The 24,763-nt window shown below is 32.2% G+C and overlaps 1 protein-coding gene across 1 annotated transcript in view; it reads right to left on the minus strand.

The window, feature by feature from the left end:
• Positions 1-24,763, minus strand: part of LOC129224607 (epidermal growth factor receptor-like) — a gene marked incomplete in the record, with an annotated part of 69,529 nt that overhangs the window by 20,879 nt on the left and 23,887 nt on the right. The window contains 12 exon segments of the mRNA XM_054859092.1: positions 290-359; positions 966-1,098; positions 1,550-1,749; positions 2,626-2,793; positions 4,095-4,218; positions 4,891-4,992; positions 5,811-5,952; positions 7,178-7,365; positions 8,293-8,430; positions 9,143-9,353; positions 9,723-9,847; positions 13,817-14,065. Of these exon segments, the coding sequence (XP_054715067.1) occupies positions 290-359; positions 966-1,098; positions 1,550-1,749; positions 2,626-2,793; positions 4,095-4,218; positions 4,891-4,992; positions 5,811-5,952; positions 7,178-7,365; positions 8,293-8,430; positions 9,143-9,353; positions 9,723-9,847; positions 13,817-13,916 (1,701 nt within the window).

The following is a 24,763-nucleotide window of genomic DNA, read 5'->3' on the forward strand; positions in this document are numbered from 1 at the left end:
TTACAATGTCTGCAATGTGTACATTCAAATTTGGTGAATCTGCATTAAAGAATAATACTCAATCAAAGTAAATTCCAGTAAAGTACTTTCTTGGCTATCAGTTACACAGATGATTAGTGATAAATTTACTTTGTAATAAAAAAACCCTTATGACAATAAATTGCTGGTACGCTGGTGTTGCGTCTTTAAAAATAAATGCATGTAATTAAAACTATTCATGATCACTCAGTATGATCACTACATCATTAAACAAAAAAACAAACTCTGAAAATCAACTTATAGTACTTACTGGACCAAAACATTCGCCCAAACATTCTTCATCACAAAATTCACAGATTTTACTGCCTGCATCATAGATCCTAAAAAAATGAAAAAGTTCCATGTAGAAATCTAGACATTGCTGGACATAATCAAAAATATTCTGAACTGTAATACACTGTTCTTTCTAAATTACCTAGATTTTCAAAAGTATGATTTCTTGATCATATTTGAATCGACTAACCTCATATTTAATCAAATGTATGTCTACTTCATACAAGAAGAATTGCAAAACAAATTGTTTAAAAAACAAACAAGTTTCACTAATTTGTATAAAGTCAAACCTCGTTAACACAAAATTCACGCAAAATTCACAGGACAATGATAATTATTTCATGTTAACCGGATTTCGGATTTCATCTCAGATGATTAATTATTAAAAGATTGTTGACTCACAGTTCTACAAACGAGTATTTCATGCAAAGGATATTTCACATCAAGAAATTTTGCATTATAAGGTGCAACTGCACTATTAAAAAAATTGATTTAATGCCTGGGGAAAAAATTTCAAGCTTTTACTTTATCAATAAAATGTACAAGTACTTAATGATTAAACCAACTAATTTAGGTTACAATGAGCAAGTTATAATGAAAGATATGCAGTTTTTGCCCGACACTGATGGCTACATATGAAATTATTTACTCACCCTCGTGTTGTATTACAGCCATGTATGCAAGTCTCTTTTAATTTATATGATTTACATGAAAGACATTCATCAGGACCAGATCCCCAACAGCCATCAGTAGAACACTGCTCATGACATGTCAAACCTTCGTTGACTATAAAAGTAAAAATAGAAATTCAAAAAAAAAAAAAAAAAATATATATATATATATATATATATATCTATATCTATATATATATATATATATATATATATAAATTTTATAAAATATCAAATCTTGAGATACATTAATTATTTTATAATTCATGTTTAATGTTGTAAAGTATCAAATTTTTAAATTATTACAAATATCCTATAAATTTTAAATGATGTCTTAAACAGAATTTAAGGGATAACCACTTCTAAAAATACAAATACTTATTATATTCAAAAATAAATAAAATAATAATAATAAGGTAAAACATTATCCATATGAGATAAATGCTTCATGCAGTAGTTTTACCACAGTGATAAATTTACTATTCAACTTAAGTTTGAAAGAAAATCAAAATGCCATTTGAGAAAGAATATTGGCATACTACTTTAAAAGGAGAAAAAATACGTACGACATAGGTCATCTTTAGCATTTCTGTGCAATAAAATAGTTCCAGAACTTGATTTCATTAGCTGCTGCCAATCGATTTTACTGGCAAAGCAAAGGTCAGGATTTTCTAAAATAGCAACACCACCAGACCTAACTTTATTCAAAGAGCGAAGATTTAAACTTTGAAGGGAAGTTTTTACAATATACAAAGCAGCATTCAACCTAGAAAAAGAATGAAATATATTAAGCAACTTAATTTTAAAAAATATTAACTTATTTACCTTATTTCTGACAATAACCTTCATAAGCTAAGGTGATGCAGTAAAACCTCGTAACAGCGAATACCAACACAGCGAAATATCTGTTCCAACAAAACAAATGTTCAGTCCTGTTTCACTTGCCAATGCATTGTTTGAAATCCATTACAACAAACAAAATTCGTGACTCCTTGAAATTTGTTATAATGCGATTAAACTGTACAGTAGCACACCAGAAATATTTGGCAACTACATTGATGTACTAGCTTATAGGTCATCCAAATAGGCATATTTTGTTTTCCAATAAAATGACAAAAATTCATCTGATATGGAACCACAAAAATATTACACCACAAACCTTTAAGTATTCCAACTTAGAGTAACTTAATTTTAGGAAATTATTAATTTTTTAAATTATAAGTTTAAAAAATTTAGTTTATGCTTATATTTTTTTCAATTAATAATTCCTCAATTCGTGTTCCAATAATTATAATCGTAAAACATAAAAATTGCCCCCAAGAAAAAAGATAACAAAATTATGTATCTTTTAAAAATTACTTATACCATTCTCAATATTTGTTTTTAAAACACTAGAAAAGTAAAACTAAAAATAGATATTCAAACTATATTACTACCAGCAACACTAGTTGTTAGCTTCATAACGATACAATCGGCTATTAAGGCTAAAAATATAAGTTATAAATAAAATTTGCCGATTTTTTTTCACATAAACAGTAAAATTGAAATTAATAATTTATTAAAGTGAAAATTTACACCTAAATATTATTTAAACAAGAGAGAACAAAATAACATTCACATAAAAAACTTCAAAGCAACTTACTCAGTTAATTGCCTTCCATCAATTATCTCCAAATTTCGGAAATACGATAGATTTCGAAAATCAGGATGGGATGATTGAATGTTCATGTATCCAGTTATTTCTTTAAGAGTTGAAAATACTTCTAATCGACTAGGATGCATTTCTGGATATCTCTCCCCAAATGTGAAACTAAAAATCAAATCAGCATTATGAGTAAAAAAAGCTACAAAGTAGGCACAGAATAATTTTTAAAATAAATACATACTTATACATAAATAATTTAACTTTAAAATAGGTTCAGTCTTTCAGGTTCATAGGTTCAGGATGTTTTGCATAATAGTAATGTTAAGTATAAAAGCTTGTGTAACCATAAACTGTAACCATAACTACAACTGAGCCCGCTTAATGGAATAGGCAATTTGCCATGAAAAATTATTCTAATAAACGGGATATTTCCTTATTCGGGATAAAAATAACACATCAAGGGTGTAGTACATTGGAACTTTATTACATTAAGCGGGATATTCTATTATCGGATATTCCATTAAGCAGACTCGACTGTGACTGTACCTACGTATAATCGATGCACATAAATAGTCATTTAAATTTCCATTGAAATTATTGATGCAGGCATTTTTCAAGTCATGCTTCATACAAAACTAAGTAAAAAAAAAATGTTGCATATGTGTCTGTTTTCAAAAGCCATAAATGATTATGAGAAGAATAATTTTTGATTTAACTGCACCTTAGTGTCAGTGGTATTTCATAACAATGAAAACATTCTTTCAAATCATTCAGTTTGAGTATAAAAAGACTTGTCCAGTTGTTCTTAGTAGTATGTATTAACACGTGAATATTTGTATCAAAATATTTGCAAGACTCAATAAAATATAAAAGATATTACCTACGTGTACTTATCACTTATACTGATATTTTATTATTTTTAATACATGTACTTATGCACTTACTCTTTTCACCCAATTTGAATTACAGTGCACAAAACAATAGATGCTCTAAGTAAAACAATAGAAATTTTATTATTTGTTCAACTATGTTTTCTAACAAGTCTACCAATACAAATATTTCTTTTTTAAATTTGTGATATAAGCTCACTAATTAACAATAACAAATTGTGGGCGTGTTTTGGGGTTACAAACAACCACTTTTAAATAAATTTTTAAAAAAAGTTAGTAAACAAAAAGACGTCCAATCCTTCAGAGCTTATGGGTCATTTTTTTAATTCTGGAGTGAATCATTTTCGTTTGTGACTAAGACTTAATTTTGTAATAAAAGAAGTGAAGTACCCCTGCCATCTTCAGATCTTATTTTCATACATAATTAAACAGTGAGCTCTCATGCAAATTAGGCCATACTTGTGAGTGGCTACTTTGTTAAAACATACAGTGCAAAAGTTTAAAATTATACATTTTCAGCAATCTAAAAGAGAAACAGTTTAATTATAATTTGTAAACAGCATATTTAAGTCTTACTTTGGATAAACTTGTTGGAAACCAGCGAATGTTTGATCTAATATGGTTAGGGATCCTTCAATGACAGTGCAAGCTTCGAAAGTGTCAATATTTCCAGCATGGACCACTTCTACCCCTTGGCAATCTAATTAAAAGATGGCAGACATTAAAATCAAGAAAGTCAAAATATTACAATTTGCTTGGCAAAATGACAAAAAAAATTTCCAGTGGGGGCAATAAGGACAATTAATGTTTTGAGCAAAATTATGCCAATTGTATTTGAAATAAAAATTTGTTTTAAAATTAATTAAAGAGACAACAAGTTGTTTATTTCTGTCTTAATTTTCTTTCAAACATTCATGTGCATGTGCATCAGATTGTGAGCCTATTAAGTTTGTAGAACTTGTAATGAAAGTTAAAAAATTAACGACATATAAATGATAAAACTAAAATTTTTAACTCCACACAAATATCATATGTATGAAGTAGTTTTTTTACACATTTGCAAAAAAAGGTCATTTATTAAAATTAACATAACTTGGGTTTCAAAACAAAGACCACAATTCAAACAAAAGTAGCTGCATTTTAGCAGTTAAAATTTTCATATTAAAGTTAAATAAACAAATGAAAGTTATTGTTAATAATTTTTACAACTAATTTTACAATATAACAAAAATTTAAATTTAAAAGCAAAATCGTCTGCAAATGAATGAATGAAGAGCACTAAATGTATCCAACATGTTATTGAATGACATGCAGGATAATATTTTTTCTCTCGTTTAACAATAAGTTCGAGCAAACAAAATTATCCAAGTACTTTTTGGGCATGGTCCATCACAAGGAACACACTCTCCATCAACAGCTTTCTTTGTTTCAGGACAAGACCTGACACAAGCTCCACTGTCTCGCAACAAATGTTCTGAAAACAAAAGTCAAAAACTCAATACTATCCAAAAAAACAAGATTAGTCAAGTAAGTTATGAATTACAAATTCAAGTTGCTGTTTCAGATTAAAGAATATTAACTGTTAATGTGTTGTTCATTAAACATACTTGTAGTTATCTGACATTTTTAACTAAGTGAGTGTCATTCATTTAGCAATTTTTACAATACTATGAAATTAAACTTTTATTTTATTACTTTTCAATTTTTTAATAAGTTATATAAGTAATTTTGAAGAGAAAATAATACATCGTGGTCAAAAAAAGAAAATGAACTTAAAATATAAAAGCCCTTTTTTTACTAATATTTTGAAACACCTACCTGCCACCCTCCCCCTCTTGAGATTTATGATTTAAAAAACTAAAAAATCAATTTTTTACAAAATGAAAATAGTTCGGAAGAGCTTAGTATTTTATATTAAAAAAAAAGAACAGAGAGGTTTTAAAAATTAAAAAACTTTAGTTTCAACCTTTGGTTAAATAAATATTTGTACAATATCATAGGAAGAAAGAGTAATAATTTACAGTTGAGTCAAATATTTGATGCTATGATTACAATGCAGACTAACAAGCACTTTAAAATCATACATGACAAATTTAAAATAAAAATTGATTATTTATGTTGATACAAAAAAACTTCTAAGCAAGACAAATTTAGCTCTCGCTGTAAGAAATATAGTTGTGTACATAAAGAAATCAAATACAGTACAAAATTACAAGAGTTAAAAATAGCAACTAAAAAATTCAATGAAACTCAATAAAATGCTCTGCAAAATTAAAAAGAATTTAAAATTACCAGGGCAATTTTTCACACATGTTGCTCCATAAGCATATTTCCCATCAGGATTGCTTTCCCACGAATAAGTAGCGGGATTGTATCGTCTCATAGGGGGACATTCCTGCTTGCACACACCATTGTCATCAAAGTTCTTGCATGCCTGAAACACATATGAAACTTGTTGAAACAATTGAGTAATGTGTCCTTCAATTATAGAAAAGTTTAAAAGAAAGCCTTGCTTACCTTCACTACATGAAATGAGGTGTACATAAACAATGTTGGAACAATAACCATAAAAGTAATAAATTAACTAAGACCAGCTTAGCTAGGCCAGTACCTGTTGCTGGTCGTCACTTTTGTATTTGTATAAGTTTGTTTTTAAACGATTTATTTTTCCTGCATAGTGTGTGTGTGGCTTTTAGAAAATTCAGATCTAATTTATTCCGATAATGCCACAATAAAAAATAATTCTAGGACACCTCAACAAAAAATTGAAACATAGTTGCTTTATGTTGAAAAATATTCGGATTCTGAAGGAGGACATTTCTGGAAAAGGGGTCATAGTGTCATTTTTTTGAGCATAAATACAGTTTCTGACAAATTTTTGAAATGTGTATCCCCAAAACACAGCTTTAGGCTATCTTTGGTCACCTGAATTGAGGTCATGATCCCCCATGCCACCTCCCCCCCCCCCTCCAGGATTTGCAACTGAACCAAGTATATAACAAAAAAAAAACTAACAGGGTAAATATTTCTACTAGGGCCTGCCCTACATCACAATTTAAAGACTATTGAAAATAAAGAATATTGTTAGCATTATGCATCATAGACTAACATGAGATGGTTTTTCTAGGAAAAATAAAAGTAAATTGCAGTGCACTAAGTACAATTTTAATGGATTCTTTAAAAAAAAAAAATTTCTTTCATTTCATGAGTATTAGTTCAAAAAAAAAAAAAAAGAAAGAAAGAAAGTATCAGTGGCACTAATCAAGAAGTATTTTGAAATAGTAAGCTTTTCACTTTTTTCTTCTTGTTTAAAAAGTTAAGAAATTTAAAGTTTTAATCAGAAAAGGAGTTTGTAAGTATATCTTAGCAAAATAATGTTTTATTTATGAAGTTGGTAGTCTTAGTAAGTTATGAATGAAAGGGAACATTTATTTCATTAAGATGTCCCTTACTTTTCTTCTTGGAACGGTAATGCTTACAGACTATCTTGTTCTTATGCATAGACAAATTATATCCTTGTTAGATACACATGGAATATCATTTATACATGAACAAAAGTAATCTCTGATTGTTTAGTTAAGTTCTGTTTTGAGTCAACTTTTCATGATCCTTTCAAAAGAGAAGATAACCTGTCCCCCTTAAAGTGGGAGTTAACTTACCAGACAATCACTTTGCGTTGGTCCAGAACATCCTCCAGCACAGAAAAGATGACAGCACTCTCTAGGGTTTGGCCCAAAGCACCTACCCTGATGACATTGGGGTGAGCAATTGATTTTTGAAAATTTTTGGCAACTTAAAGGTCCTGGTCCCCAACAACCAGATTCACAACTTTTATGGCAAGGTGGGCCTAAACGAAAAAGATTTCCAATTAGGAAATTTAACTCAAAACAATCCATTAGTTAAGCATTGGTAAAAATATATTAAACTGGTTAAAAATCAGTTAAGTAATCAGGGAAATCTATTAAACAGTTTGAGATGATTCATTTTTTAAACTTTAGTAAAAAAAATTGCATTTAGTGATCTTATTCAATGAAGTAATGTAAATATGTATTGAAAAATTCTTAATACTGATGATTTTACAAATGAACAACTTAACTTTCTTACATCAATCATAAGTTGATCTTACAACATGATAATTCTACTATAGTTTAAATAAATGTTTTTATCAAACTAACAGAATTTTATTTTTTTAACCTTTTATTTACAAAAATATTATTAATTAAGCCAAAGTCAAGATACATACTTTTTAAGCTACAGTAATACACAAGTTTCAGAGGGTTAAAAATAAACTAATTTAAGAAAAAGTTGACAGTGCCTTAACTCAAGCTAAACCACCAAAACCTTGTACACAATCAAGAAAATGTTAAAAGTTTTTAGAAATGGGATTTCTAAATAAATTTTATAGAGAGAGAGAGACAGAGAGAGAGGAAACTGACGACGAAATTGTACTTTTATAAAACAAGGAAAAGACATTAATTACACAATATATATTTTAAAAATAGTATAAGCATCAACTATTAATCATTTACAGAAACTTCATTGACTACATTTAACACACCTTATGATTGAAAACAAAAGGCTCAAGAATTCATACAAATGGTAATGGTATTAATGTTTCAACTATTAAAAATTTCATATTGCAATTAAGCAAGCCAATGAATGGGAATAAATTATTTTGCAATACTTCAAGAAACACAGTTTAAAAATGAATTCATACAGAAAGTAACAAGTTCCTAAGTTGTAACAATATAGGCTTTTTCTCGAATCAACTTACATCTTCTTTCTGGTAAGGTAGAATTGTGAATATACATAGATTTAGTCATATATCCTGCTAGTATTTCTTCCCAATTGATTGTGTTAATGTAACACAAGTTGTCATTATCAAAAAAGCCAACTCCTCCAGATAGAACATCTAAATAATGAAAACATTATTATTAACAAAAGTGTTCATTCATAAATATTTCATAAAATTAAAAAATATATATTCGGTTGAAAAATGTCATAGAACTATTTTCCATGTTGTGAAGACTTAAAAATTGCAAATTTAACAGTTTTCATTCTTTTATTGCTAATCATGTTAAATCCTTTTAAATATTTTCAGAACTTTTTTTTTTTAATTTTAAAGAATCAACACATCATTTCGCTAGAGGGATTATTTAACTCATAGTTATTCATTTAATTAAGTGTTAAATAAGCAATTATGAAAAACTTATTAATTTATTTTATACTAACAGTTTTATATTAACAGTATTTAATATTATTAGTATATTTAATATTAACAGTAATGCATTTACAGCATAATTTATTTGCATCAATTTACACAAATTGATTACATAGTATAATGCTAATGATAGCTAACACGAGTGTCAAACTAAAATACTTCTCTTCACACATATTGAATCATGCGAACTAACTGGGAAAAAAAAAATCTTAAGTAATTTTCATAAAATAAAACATTAATGCTTCAACATTTTGGTACTCAAACAAAGTCAATGTTTTGTTTCAAATAAATAGAAACAAAAAATATTAGCATTTTTAAATGCTTTCAGAAATAATGCATAACAATGATAAATTCTTCAATAATAAGATTTTATAATTTCTTAGTTAAAAAACAAGCCTCTTACCTCTTAAAGCTGGAAGCTCTAGGATTTCCAACGTATTTTGAGCTATTAGTAATGCAAACTCTTCAGCATTTGCATTAAGTTTGAATAAATTACGACCACGTATGATCATCAAGTTTGGAAGCACAATGTGACGAATATTTACATGAGAAATGAGAACATAACCAGTAACTTCTCGAATCTCTTTTAGGAAACTCAAATCAAGATTTTCATCCTAAAAAAGAAATATTCATCATTAAGTTATTAATATAAATGTTTTGAGCATATGACATGAGAATTAGTTCTCAGGTTATAGCAAAATATATCTTTTAGTAACGGGGAGAAAAATGACATTTACGGTCTTACAGTTTTAAGGCATACTTTTCAGCTTTTAAGATGTTTCAAATCTTGTAATAATACAATGCACTAAAAAAAAAATTTAACACATTGAAAAATTCAAGAGTTAAAAAAAAAAAGGCTGGAATGTTTTCTCTCTGCACTCTTTCTTGGCTTCATTGTGGTACAACTTTATTAACACTTTCATTGAAATAACAAAGAAATAAATTATGTCTTTTAAATATTATAATATATTTATTGCTATTACCTGCAACCAAGTTAACTCCAAATTACCATCTACATATGTACAATTTGTGTAGCGATCCCTCAAATTTTGATAATGATGATCACGATTTGCAGGCACTGACATCCTGCCTGACGTACCAATGCAAACTGAAAAGAAAAATGCATGATTAGTAAGCAACTTCAAACTAAATTAAATTTTGCTGGTCTAATTTAAATTTGATCAGCTATATTCAATTTGTTTTGAATATAATCAGATCATCTCTTTCAAATGAAATACAGTGGACTCTATCTGAACACTCCCTAAAGTGAACATACAGATATTCTGAACACATTTTGATAGTCCCGGTGAATACACATGCATTGTCTCCCTCTATAATGCACATCCTCATAATCTGAACTTGTGTTTGGCTCCATGAGTGTTCAGAGTAGAGAGAATCTACTGTATTATTTATTTTTAACAATTTAATATCCTTATTTGTAACTGTTTGTAATGAGATAATTCATACAATAAAACCTGTGAAGTTGACCACCCTTGTAAGTTGACCACCTGTCTAAGTTGATCACTTTTTTAAGGTATGGAATCAGCTCTCATCATATAAATCAACTTCTGTAAGTTGACCACCTGTTTAAGTTGACCACTAAAGCAGTGCACTGCAAGTGTTCAACTTACACAGGTTTCACTATAATAGACAAACTGACTAATAAAACAGCTTGAAGAGAGAATACTATGAAGTATGTCTAGGAAGACAGGTTTATCATTTTTAGACTACTTTTAAGTAGGACTCGGCCGATGCATCGGCGCCAATGGTTCAACAATTTAGCCATCGGCATCGGCCGCGCCGATGCTAACTTGCAGGAAACATCGGCCCATCGGCCACAAAAAACATCCAAAAGCCAATGGAATTGGCCGATGTTTTTGAAAAAAGGACCTTTGTTGTTTTACTTTTTTAATACTAAACTAAAAAGAAGTTATTGTTTTCATATAAAATTGTTTACTTAAAATTCAGTATGAATTTCTATTTTAGTCACCGGCGAAAGAGTTTTTGGAGCGTTCAGGTACCGAACACGTTAATTATTGTGTTGTTTCTTGCGGCTGGATGTACGTATGTATCTCTTATAAGTCATGACTCAAAAATGGTAAGCTGTAGAAGGCTAAATTTTCGCATCTGGGGTGTGCATACGTTCCAGTTGTGCACTTACTTCCCTTTTTGTTTTCGATCGGGTGCTCTAAAAAGCCTGTTTACTCATTTTTTGTGGCTATTAATTACTTATTTTAATACAAAACTAATATAGCATCTCAGACTGACGATCATTTGGTGATATATTGTCGAATTGGAGACCATGGAAACAAATATGAGATTGCGAAACCGGTGTTTTTTTTTTTTCATTTTGTTGGATTCCTGTTGAACCGATGGCAATTTTTCGATATTTGTAATATGTTCTCTATCACAGAAGTAGTAAAACATTTATCATAACCATTTTTGTAACTCCTACGGTGCCCCTATGTTATGGGGCCTCTCGTGCAATTGCAAGATTTGCTATATTTTAAATCCGCCACTGCACGTCAAAACAAACTCAGGTGCAAGTTTTAAAAGGGTTTTTCTGCTCAATGTTTATGATTATTTTGAACTCTACTTTTTATGACTATTTTTTGTACTTCCGAGAACACTTGCGTGCCCCTCCTCCCACTCATTCAATTTCTGAAATTAAACTCTAGTTGTACTTCTTAGTTGTTTAAAACTAACACCATTCATAAAATTAGAAATTTTTTCTTTTCAAGCTTTATCTATTGTTTAAGAAGAATTTAGAGCATTAATGTAAGAAATTGATTAAAGACGATTTGAATGGTGACATTATTCGGAGATCAAAGGGACCTTCGAATTTTTTCTTCGGAAGTGCTGAAGTAGATTCAGAAACTCTTCCGAGGCGAGGCGTTGGTGGTAGCGGTCCTGTATTAAAAAAAAATGAGGCCGAAGTTAAATGTTGTGAGTTACTCCAAAATCAGAGGGTGACCCCCCCCCCCCCAATCCACCCTCGTCGTTTCAAACATTTCTTAAATATTTAGCGATTACTTATTTTGGTCAAGAAATGTCATTTTGCGTATTTCTTATACTTGTTTTACCTATATTTCGTAATATGCCATCTTTTTTGCATCATTAATAGCAATCTTTTTTTTTTCTGTTGTAAGTAACTATTTTTATGTATTTATATAAAATCAATGAATAAGTTACTATATGTTATGGAAAAGTTTCAAGGATTTTCTATTATGCAATTTTGTAAATTTCAGAAAATTATTGTTGTATTGAAAAATTCAGTTAGAACTTGTTTGTAGTTCTTCATAAAAGATTAAACAATCAAATTGTTCAATATTACGTGTGCAAATATCAGATCAAGTAGTATATGTATTCAGTTATTAACTTGGTGTAAATATTGAGTTTGTTTATTGTAGCTGCGTTTTAAGAAGCCTCTTTTCATGGCTATTTCTTTTTTCCACAAAATTTATGTCCCTGTTATAGCTTTTATAAAAATGCAAACTTTTCTATTCATAAATTTTAAATAAGTATAAAAATATTCCTATTATGATTTAATATTGTAATTTATCTGTTACCTTTTTTGTTTAATTTGATGACTAAAAAATGTCTATGAGCGATCTTTCCACTTGAATTGCGTAATTTGTCGACGGTTTCATAGTTTTATTCTTAATTTGTTTTTTGAATGATTAAACAACATAATTTAATGTTTTTTAACTATGTTTAGTGTACCTAAATCCATACATTATTACGATATTACTGAAATCTTAGTTATGTGTTCAATTTTTAAAAAAAACAATTGGTTATTTAAACAGTCTCTTTGTCTTTTTTCCTTCCTTTTTTTTTTTTTTTTTTTGGCTGTTGTTCTTTGTCTTCCATCATACATCAGTCAAAAAAGGAGAAGCATAACTACAGATTGTACGTAGTACGATCCAAAAGTTCGGGGGACAAGCTGTATAAAACATTCCACAGGATAGTTCACATTACCGAAGAACATCCAACTTCAAAAGGTCACCTTGAGGGACTATGTACTTCTGCCAGCGTTCATATAACTTTTGGAAACACTCCTGAAAGCCATTTTTCGCTACCTTCTGTGATGTAGCTTTATCTTCTCCTGAGGGAAGAAAGTGGCGTCCATGCAAATGTTTTTTTTTCTGCTGGGAACTTGTAAAAGTCAGACGGAGCTAAGTCCAAGGCAACGTTATGTTATTTGTTTGTCTTATCAGAGTATTGAGCAATCAAACTGTGCATCCTCAACATGAAAGTCGCCTTCTTCCCCACGATGAAGTTAAAGCAGCAGCGCAAGAGGCTTTACAGGAGGTTGCGATAAATGTCTTCCAGGAGTCCTTCTAAAAGCTATACGAACGTTGGCAAAAGTGCAGAGTCGTTCAAGGTGACTATTTTGTAGATAGATGTACTTCGGTAATGTGAACTATTCAGGGTAAGGTTTTATACAACTTGTCCTCGAACTTTTAGATCATACTACGTACGTATGAGTTTTCAACTTACTATTTCATAACGTTTTTGAGTGACGCTAGTTTACGCGCATGAAGACATTACAAGAGAATTTGCGATAATTAACTAAGGAGGAGTTCAAAATGAATATTTCGGTCATCTATATGTTCTTAGGTACATATGCATGTACAGATGTGCCGAAAAAACTTGTCAAGTTTAAGTTGGGTGATTGTAAAATAGAAATTTAGGTCGAAATGTAATTTTTTTGTGATTACAATTCCTTATTCGTAGAAAGGAAGTAAAGTGAAATGAATCAATGATCCTTTAAATCGCTCACAGTCTTATAAATTTATTTCTTTTAGATATTTATTTTTTTTTTTTTTTTTGCCATCGGCCAACAGCATCGGCCATCGGCATCGGCCATTGGCAATCGGCCATTTGGAGGAAAACAATCGGCCAAAAAATGCCATCGGTCGAGCTCTACTTTTAAGTATTACTGTCTTTGCGTCATACAAGGAAGTAAAAATTCTCCAACAAGATTCTAGTATATCCCCTTCCTTAAGAAATTCCTTAAAATGCTTTTGCATCTGCTATTTGGTTTTTCACAGCAATAAAATTATCGACTACTTACTTTTGCCTTTCATAACGTAGGCATCTTTCTGCTGTGCTGCTTCGCCACATGAAGCCAGCAAAGCAAGCAGCCACACAGCAGCAAGCCCGGTGTACTGCATGATTACGAGGGCCTCAGAACCTCAGAGCAGCACACCAGGCTTGCCTAACATCAGACAGTGCTGGACCAGCGATCTCTTTGGCTCTATATTCGCGTTCCTAATTATCATCCTCTTCCCCAATTATTACATCAGCTCTGCTTGGAAGACACCTAAAAGAAAAGAAGAAGATTTACTATGAATTAAAGGAACAAAATATGCACAAGCATCAAATTGGATCAGTTACACAATCATAGCTGCCAACATGTCAACTTAAAAAATCTTACAATGTTATGCAGTGGCTATTTCTATGCTTTTTTGACCATTATAAAGAAACGTATTATAACATTTTCAAATCCTTACCTTTACTTGATCTGTGCTTTTATAAGCAAAAAATAAATAAATAAATAAATAAATAAATAAATTTTAAAATAAGTAAATAAATAAACTTTCATTTCTTTGAACTTAAACTCTTAAAAGTTGCTAACTTTGCAGTTTTCAAAAATTGTCTATCAACAACTTTTTTGAAACAATAGTGTTTCTGTAAGTTCCTACAGATTAAAATGTTCTCCATGCTGTTATCCGATTTAAAAAAAAAAAAGATTGCTATAAGACCGTACAATCGCACAAAACGTCCAATAATCTAACAATGTACAGCTAAATTGTACAAGTTGGCAGCTAGGCACAGTTCTGTATACAAGGGTGAGTTTCACACAAGTGGAGAGCCAGGGTTGTGTGTAAGTGGGGGAGGGGGGGTATATGACCCCATAAGTGACCAAAGATATTATGATTCAAAAAAACTCACCCTCCCCCCCAGGCTTGTTATTTATGCCCAAATGTGATATTTATGACCCCCCCCCCCCCCAGAAGTTGTAACAGCCCTTGGTTTCACAAAATACTGTGAAATTCCACTGCAACCAACTTCAAGGGATCATTGATCATTATACCCTTTGCTCTCCTTTCTTGAAAAATTTTGAAATGTCGGGCCTCGGTTTTAGGCTAGCATGTTTTTTTTTTTCTTTTTTTTTTTTATTTATCTTTTTTTTTTTTTTTTTTTTTTTTGAAATTCTTCAACTTTAACTAAGTTTTAAATTGAAAGATAGAAAAAAAATTGAATTGCAATATGATTCAGAAACGATTTTATCATTTAAATCTTAATTTAAATAAGATAAAAATTAAATTATAGTTCAATGAAAATAAAAAAAAAACTAAAAAATTTTGATCGACAGAAATTTTATGAAACTCTTCTTATAACTCTTATTCAAATCATTTTTCTGCATAAGAATTGTCTTCATACTATCCTTAACAAACGAAATTTCTATGAAAAAAGGCATAACTTAATATTCCCAGTTTAAATGAAGTGGCAAATGGTAGCATCATGTCCATTTTAAAATCAGTGATAGCTTAACAACAAATTGTAATTAAAATTAAGATGAAATTTAACACTTAGAGTGGAGAAATAGCTATTTTACAGAAACTACAAAAAAGTCTTTTTTTTTTCATAAAAAATTGTAAATTAACAAGGTTTGTATTGAAAAAAAAAATCCATTGAAACGTCATACTTGAAGCATAATTAACTACATTCAAACACATGCCAGCCATATCCTGTGTCCCAGATTCTACTTCTTTTGTTTGTTATCAATCAAAACAAATTACTCTCAATAAACAATGGCTGCTTGGGCAACATGTGAGAGCATAATAATATTGAAATCATTTATAGGGCACAATTAACTAATGAGATAAATTCCGATGGTAACGCCCTCTTTAATGTGACGCAACTCTTTTTCTGTCCTCCGTACCACACGGAGAAACGGCAGATGTTTTCGCACGGAGCGAATGGAACTCGTTAGAACTTTTTCTTTCTATTATTAAACAAAGTGTTTTTATTTTACACTTATCATTTAATGAGTGTTGTTTTTGCTTAACTGAGTACTTTCTCGTTTCATTTTTCGATTAACAGTGGGAATGAGAAAAAAAATTGAGCTTCGTAAATTTCTACAAAAAATTGTATAATGTTACGAAATTATTGATTAATCTTCAGAAACAACGGATGCTTCATGTTTTAATCTTGGCAGTGTTTGAGGTTTGAATTTCGTTTTGTATTTCGTCGAAACTTATTTCGACCATTTTTTTTATTTTGTTTTTATTTCGTTTATCTTTATTATTAAAAACTCGAATGCATTTCTGGTTATTTCATTTTATGTTTTCTTACATTTTTTAAGTAGCCTAAGAAGCATTTCAAGGCCTACAATTCAATTTTTATTAATCGTTCTAAATATTTCTAAGACAGTCAAACTGTCTTAGCAAAAAAATAAATTCAGTAGCCGAGAAAAAAAATTAAGTACTCAAAACAATTGTAAACGAATTTTACCGACGTGCAATCCTGATTTTTCCTTTTTTTTTTTTTTTAAATCTTCGAAATAAATATGTTAATATAATGTTTCATTTTTGTTCCACTGCCTTTGTCACGTGACACAATAAACATATTTTGGTTGCCAGATGCAAAGCTTAAACGACGTTTTTATTATCGCTCTCCGCGGCAGACGAACTCTAAGAGATAACGAGGAAAAGAACAATAGCTGAAAAACCATGACAAACTGAAGTGATGTCATGGATTTTCCTTAGGTCAGAAACGGAAAATAAAAAAAATAAAAAAAATCCCGAAAGAGCTTTTTTTCCAGGTTATGGCGGCAATCACAACCAGGAGTAGAGGCTTTTAAAACACTAATGACTCTGCATTTCATCTAATTGAAGCGGATCCCAGCAGCGCCGTGTTAATAAACGCACAAGAAAAACTTTAATAAGTAGCCTTTTCCTCTTCGTTCTTATTACATCGCTGCTTGCCGACCAACTGACAGCACGCAAAACCGGACTTGCAGCAGCTGAAATGGGGAATGTCTGTTCATTGCTCAGAGCTATGCTCAGATCGGGTTTAAATTTGACTTTATATTTCCACCAACTATTTTCGAAGCTAATATTGGTTCCCCCCCCCCCCTTTTTCTGAACACAATTCAGTTAGAATAAAGATTATTAATTTTTTTAAACTTTTTTTTGGCTCTGAAAGGAGAGATCATGCTGATTGGCTGGCTGTTACTAGCCACGTTCTCTCTATGCTTACTCATTTGATACTAGGATAAGGCCTTCATGCCCCTTGACCGTATAGGAATATTCGAAAGATCAATAAAAAGTATAAAGGATGAAAAACAAAAATTTATCTTAACAAACGTAAAAATATAGTATTTTCAAAAAAGAATAAAGAAAATGTAAAATTAAGAAATGTAATGGGAAATGACTATTCAATCTTGGAATTCACGCAGCTTTTTTTGTCAGAATGATTTACTCTTACAGAAATGTTGAATTCACAATTCAATTAGTTCAAATGGTACATAGGATCATCGAAGAAAAACAAATTCCCAACAAAACACGACTTAAATATAATAGCCTTAAATTTATTTAAAAAAAATTAAACGGGTGTTTTTTTTTTTTCAAACTGCTAAAATATACAATGTATGTATTTTCCTTTTTAAAAGAGATAATACAGCCACAGAACAAATACGTGTTAAAAGTTAAAGTCACATAGTGACTCCTTGTAATTCAGTTCATTACCATCCGTGGGTGGCGCTAATGCGGCGACCTGTAAACGTGAGAGATGTGCCCAATGAGCTCCAGAACGCACCCCACGAAAATAACCGTCTGCATTTGTTTTCGTGGTGAAGACAAGGATATGGTCGTTTTTGAAAACCACTGTATGCGTATAAAATAAATTACAATATTTTGATTAAAAGTAATTACTTTTCAGCTCAAAAAAGTTAAATACCTCGTAAAGGGAAAATTACTTCGTAAAAAGCAGTAGTGTACATAGATTTTGGTGCGACCCCCCCCCCCCCACACACACACAAAATTTATAAGTTTACCCAGCACATTAAGAATTTTTTTTTTTTTTTAAATTTTAACACAGCGTTATTTTTACAAAGCGTGCGCCCTCATACCTCTTGCGCCCCCCTCTCCGCACAGCGCGGCTGCTATGCACGCAACTGGAAAAGGGTTTTTAGTAATCGTATCATTCTTTCTACAAATGGGGGAGGGGAGGATGTAAAATACTTCGTGTAATATTGACACTGACCAAGACTGAGCCTAATGTAGAGAACTAAAACCTGGGCATACTTTGCGAAAAGTGAATTTCAAAAAGTTTAACGTGTCATTCGATTCTTGAATCTTGAGAAACGAATATTCAGGGGTTAGCACCCAGCAAGGGGGGAGGAAGTGTCATGGCAGACTGCGCCATTGAAATTTTTAGGGGGGGGGGGGGTCTTTTGAGGGGTGGTTCTCTCTTTTTTGGGGGGAGGGATCTTTTTGGTATTTGGAAGGGTGAACCCCTGCTCTTGGGGGAGGGATGGGCACAGTTGGAATATTTACTCACATACGTTTTCATTACATTTGACTGAACTTAAAGAGAGAGATTAATGAAAAGGAATAATTTAATTTTGCTCTCGTAATAATTGCTACAAAAAATTTCAAATCTCTGAAAAAGAACTGTGAAGATCGAAAAAATGTTCCAAAATTTATCGATTTGATAGCATTTATTTATTTTCCCACGAAAAATTAGAAAGCGTTTTTTCCTTAAAGAGTAGATTTTTTTCCCCTGCAATTAATATGCAGCTTAAAACAGCTAAATACCAGTTTTTGCTCGAAAAAAAAAAAGAAAGAAAACCGACCGCCCAAGATCCTTCCCATCATGCCCTTGGAGCGACCGTGACCTTATCCATCTATTACGCTAAGTACTCAAACCTTCTCCCCCTCTTCATACACAAACGAGCCAAAGAAGAGGGGGAAAAACAATCAGCAATCAAAGCAGACATCACAACAACACTTCCCAAACAACCGAAATTACCATTCTACGTCTAATGAATCCCGAAGAGCCACTGAAGCTCCATCGCGAGAGAAGCCAAGAAACCCGTCTCACCGCATTGCTCAGATCCGCATCCCGTGATTTCAATCCATCCAAAAACGTACGGACTGACTACGGACACTGACCTCTAGTAAGCTCTGCGCCAGGTCCGAGCACCAGAGGGCAACGCGCCGTTTTCCGTTCCTGTTGATGCCAGATCCTCAGACCCAGAATTACGTGGACAAAGGAGGATATTCCTTGAGCCGCGGGATGGCTGCACGTGCATAAGATGTACAGGTATGGAAAAGAAAGGGCCAGGCCAGAGGCTAAGGAAATAATCTTCGAATCAGTCACCCCCCCCCCCCACCCCTCTTCGACTGCCAGAATGCAGATCATGAAATATAAAATGGAAAACAAAATAAAAAAGCCACGAGCTTTCGCTGACTTTGCAATTGACTATGCAAAAAATAAAAATAAGCAGTAATCCTCATTTATATAATAGCGAATTCGCTGATCGAGTAACGCCACTGATGTCATCAACAATGAAACTCGCGTCATAGCATGATAATTTGATAATATTTTTTGGCAATGCTTGACATGCAGGGAAATGCTTCATTTTGACGAGGCTGAACTAGATCCGGAAACTTAACTGTTTTACTGGTAAAACTGTCCTTCTAGAAGAATGAAGAAACCAAAAAGCGGTCAACAATTAACGCTATCTACTAGAATTTAGGGTTAATCCCCAGGAGTTTGGGTTAAAATGAGAACTATCAAAATATCACTAAACAGGGAAACAGGCAAAGGCTTCGTTCCAATGTAGAAGCAATTTTCACCCGTCATACCTTGACGATCGATTTTCCAGTTCAAAAATAATATTGCAAAACTACAATATATGCCTCCTGAACTTCACAAGAATGCCACAAATAAAAATTAATTTTAAAAACTCTTCCTCCCCTGGAGAATATTTTAAAAGAAAATCAAAAGCATAAAAGGGTGGGGATTTGGGGGGGGGGGGGGTGTCAAAAATTGCTTTTAGCAACATTAACGGAAAAAAACTTTTGTTTTGTTTAACACAAGGTGTACATTAAACGAGCTGATGTGTGCATCACATGACTTCCTTTTACACCAATTTAATGCTATTTCCCTATTATTGCAATTTTAATGGGATTCTCTCTCTAACTCTTTAAATATCACTAGCAATGGCCACATTGAAAGCAGATTTAAAAAAAAAAATCGCCAAATTTTTCGCCAAGTTGGCGACAAAACTTGGCAACCAAAAGACTGGCGATATATCGCCAAGTGACCGCCAAATTATAACACCACTTGAGTTTGCATCGAAATTAACAATGATTTCCCCCCAAAAAGGTGCAAAAGACCCCTTTAGAAACACCCGAATGCAACCAAAATAGGAGGTGCACAACTAGACCCCACTACGAGTCTATGTACCAAATTTCAACTTTCTAGGACATACCATTTTTGAGTTATGCGAGATACATACGCACATACGCACATACACACATACATACAGACGTCACGAGAAAAGTCGTTGTAATTACCTCGGTGATGGTCAAAATGGATATTTCGCGTGTCTATACATTCTTAGGCACTTTTCCGCATGTGGTCGAATCGAAAAAAAAACTCAACATTCATTTGGGGGTGAGCAAAATGGAAATTAAGGGCGATTTTTGAGTGAAAATTTTTTCGCGAATACAATACTTCCTTTTTTGTAAAAGGAAGTAAAAAAAGCGTTAACAAAATGAGCAGATATATTTTTACGCAAATACAGTGGGCTTGTTCATTTAAAATCGGTTCATAAGGGAGTTATTTGCTTTTAGTAGTAAAAAAATATTGCAGTTGAGAAAAACCATTATTAAAATCAGAAATAATGAAACATTAACAGCGAAAGCTAAACATGATATGAAATTTCAATAAAATTCCTTTAACTGCGTGGAAAACATACAGAATTCCACCATTAATGACGATGGGTTCGATACAAGTAGTCAGCTTTTCTGTAAGCAGATGAAGGTGCTTAAAACATCAAACGTCTTTTAAGACACTTAATATCACCATGAAACAGGGGGGAAGGGATACCTGTTGGCCCGGGTCCGAGCCTGAAGGGAGACCAATATTTTTAAAACTAGGGATGAAATATAATTGTAAACAGTATGGAGGGGGGCCGCAAAAGTCATTTGTGACGGTCCCCAAGTGCTCGCCCCTGCCAACTAACATCAAATGTCTCTACAGGCTGCTTAAATTAGCAACACTATAAGTCTTTTCAGGTTCTTTGAATCGCCAACATATATTAAACGCCCTTTTCGGCAATTTACATCACCAACTACGTATATATTTCAAACATTTGTGACACTTTACGAATATTACAATTCATTTACTGCCTGTACAAATACTTTTAATTCTTTTGTTACTAATCATTGTAAGTTTAAAATAAAATATTCGAAATGTATTTTAGATTTTTTTTTTTCAATGATGATAAAACAATGTTTCTGGTAGAATTTACGAAATTTTGAATAAAGAAGAACTGTCGTCTAACGTTTTTTGCTAAGCTCGTATATTTCTAGAAGAATTGGTCAACCCTGTTCCACAGAAACTAATTTTTTGATCTCATAACTGCAGGAAGTACGAACACACGTTAATATCCACGCAGTAAAATTTGAATGCAAAAGATAAAAACAAAATCGGCCAATAAATGCGTGTCGATATCTCAAGCAGTATAAATACAAAATATAAATGTTTCCAGGAACAACAACCGGCAAAACGGACACTTAACTGAAGGAATGCTCACGACTCTGTCCTCGATTTCCTTCTCTGACCCACATATGTTCGAATTGTAGCACAGTAACAATAAGAAAAAAAGAACTTAGTGACGTAATGAGGAAAATAGCGCCTATAAACATTACTTAAAACGGTATTACTTTTCTAAATGTCAACAACATTGTCTTTTCGTTTCGCCTTGCTGTTGGACTTTAAGGTCAAGAGAATAATCATGCTGCTCGCCCCTTTGCCAATTACAACATCAAAAACTACAAGTGAACACCGGTTAATTGAATCAGTGGTGAATTGAATCAACCGCCTAAATGAATCAAATAGTTAAAAACAGAACAAAATCCAACTTATTGAATCAAAACTGTTTTGAACAAATGTGATTCATGTAAGCGGCGGTCAATGTAGTATTAAAAATACATTTACTCCTGTTGAATATTTCATGGTTGAACTGTTTTTAGCTGGAGTTACAGTGTGAAACACAATAGGGTCGTTTCCGAAATTTTAAAAGTATTTTTTTCTGAAAGAGCAGGTTTAAAAACATAGGATCTGACCATTTTTTAAATAATTTGACTCAGTTTAATATTTTTTAAAAATTACTTAAATCGGTGCGCTTTCATTGTTTACGCTTCTGTGGATGACATCAAAAATGATGAAATGCCATTCACTGTTGCCATTCGCAGAACGTAATATTTAATTTGCTTCTCTACTCACGTGTATTGGGAACGATAGGGTTGATAGCAAGCGTAGAGCGCAATATTTAATTCGCTTCGTGATTATCATAACGTGGAATCGCGGCAGGCAGATGGGCCAAAAGTTTATCACTTGCGACGTCATAAAGACCACGAATGTTTGAAAAATCGGACATTTTAAAAAATTAATTAAAAAAAACTGTTGGGAAAATTAAAGTACTTTCTGGGTCCATGTTATTATTTTTGCTTATTCTATTAATTTCAGTGACTAGAAGTAGTACTTTTGACTGAAGGAAACACGCCCATTCTGCATTTCAAACATCAAAAATAATATAGCTTACCCAGACCCGTTTCGCGGGGGAGGGGGAGGCTACACAATGCAAATTTAATCAGAAAACAACTGAAACTACGCCCACTTATCTGTAATAATATTAATTTTTCAAAGTGAGCAGGTGCATTCCCCCCCCCCCCCCCACACCAAAAAAAGGATAAATAAATAAATAGAAATGACGGACTTGGCCTCACAGTAGTTCTCACATGGAAATCCCATAGTCCCATTCAAGAAATTAAATTTCTTCATTCCGATTTTTCAAAAACTTCACTGTTATTGTCGGTATCTTTGGTCCTTCGGCAAGTTAATACCTTCAGGATAACAAAAGATTGCTATTTCTTCTTTCAATTTAACTTGTCATTCTTTGATAATAAAGGTTAATTATCGCTTTAATTAGACTTCGAAAAAATACTTAAAAGAACTTTGGAAATCGTATTTCTTCCAGTGTCATCGTCAATGCTAGAAATTTTTTTTTTTATTATTACGGCTAACGTTTGAAAAATGTATCAGCACCTTTTGCTCCCATGATGACTCAAGTATTTTTTATCATTATTCCCTAAAATTCTTAGGATTAAATAGAAAACAGACTACAGCAAGCGAAAGACAAATATGGTGCAAGCAAATATTGAGATCAATGACCTTTGTTAGAAGCCCCAGAGTACAAATAAGTAAAATAAAGCGAGTTTATTGGCCATGCACGGTTACTTTCAAAGATTTAATAAAGAGAATCTTATGTTGAATTGGAATCTGGCAACACGTTTTCAACGAATTGAGCACATGAAAAGCTAAGTGAAAAGAACGCTTTCAATTGTCCCTAATTGGACGGTTTGTTTCCATTAATTAAAAGCTGGGGAAAGCTCATGAAAAAAAAAACTGATACGAAACGTTATAAAAATAAGCGACTGTTTTTCCAGCTGGCATCGATTTAAGTTAAAGTAACGTTCAAACAGGTCGTTCGTGTTTACGTACAGATACAACAAAAGGAAATTAACTATATTACTTTATTATACTTTTATTTTTCTTTATTTTATTTATTTTTTAACCCTATGACATAAAATTTTTCAAACCATTTATATTTTGACATTTTTGTGTAAAGAGTTGCACTAGAAGATGAGAGAACATTTCTTAACAGGAAAAACTGCTCCTGATTTTTGAGCAATCCAGGCCCGGCTCCTGTGGTAGGCGACCTAGGCAACCGCCTAGGGTGGCAATTTTAGGAGCAGCAAATTTCGAAACTGTAACATTTTTTCCAAGGAGGAATTTCTGTTTTAGCAGCTTCAATTGCAGCTTCAATGCTAAAAAAAAAAAAAAAAGAAAAAGAAAGAAAGAAAGAAAAGAAAAAAGAGTACCAGTGCTTGGATATGCAAAACGAAGTTCGGAATTTAAGTAAAAAGTCCCTTTACTTTTAAGCACTTTACTATTGTTTTTATTTAATAGATTTTTCATTAGTTTATATTATTATTATTATTCGATGGGGGAGGGGCGGCACTTGTCAATATCGCTTAGGGCGGGAGAACTACCAGAGCCGGCCCTGGAGTGATCCATGACATGACTTAAGTTAATGAAAAAATTACCTTCAGTGGTTCAAAAAGTAAGTATCTAACTAGAGAATAATCCTCTAGATAGGAAACGAAAAATAAGACAGAAAGAAATGCATGATTAAGCTTCAGAACCCCTAAAATGGTTTCAAAAAACCACTTACGTTTTTTGAGAAAGAAGAAATCATAAAAGTATGAAATATGTACGCGTTAAATTTCTATGCTTGAGTACCCAGGAAGAATACTCTGTGGGGATAGCGTTTGAAGTTTATGAGACACAAGGGAAAATAGGCTTACGATTTGAAAGTGCTTGGTTAGATTTAACATAGAGAGTTAGAATCCAAAAACATTAACGGAGAATGATAAAGAATAACTTGACGTGCTCTTTAAAGAAGGGTTCCCAAACTTTTCCGATTCGCGGAACCCTTTGAAGAATTATAATATTCTCGCGGCACCCCTCGCCTCCTCCAACGGCACCCAATTTGGAACTCCCGCTTTAAAAGTAAATCCGAAGAAAGCATTTTTTAAAATTCATGTTAAATGGCATCTGAAAAAGAAGAATCGACGCAGAATTTAACACAAGTCGAAACGTAAAAAAAAATTGCTATGACACAAAAATTGACACCTTGTAACTGCCTAAGGCA

Source organism: Uloborus diversus, chromosome 6, assembly GCF_026930045.1.
Source record: "Uloborus diversus isolate 005 chromosome 6, Udiv.v.3.1, whole genome shotgun sequence".
NCBI classification, from domain to species: domain Eukaryota; kingdom Metazoa; phylum Arthropoda; class Arachnida; order Araneae; family Uloboridae; genus Uloborus; species Uloborus diversus.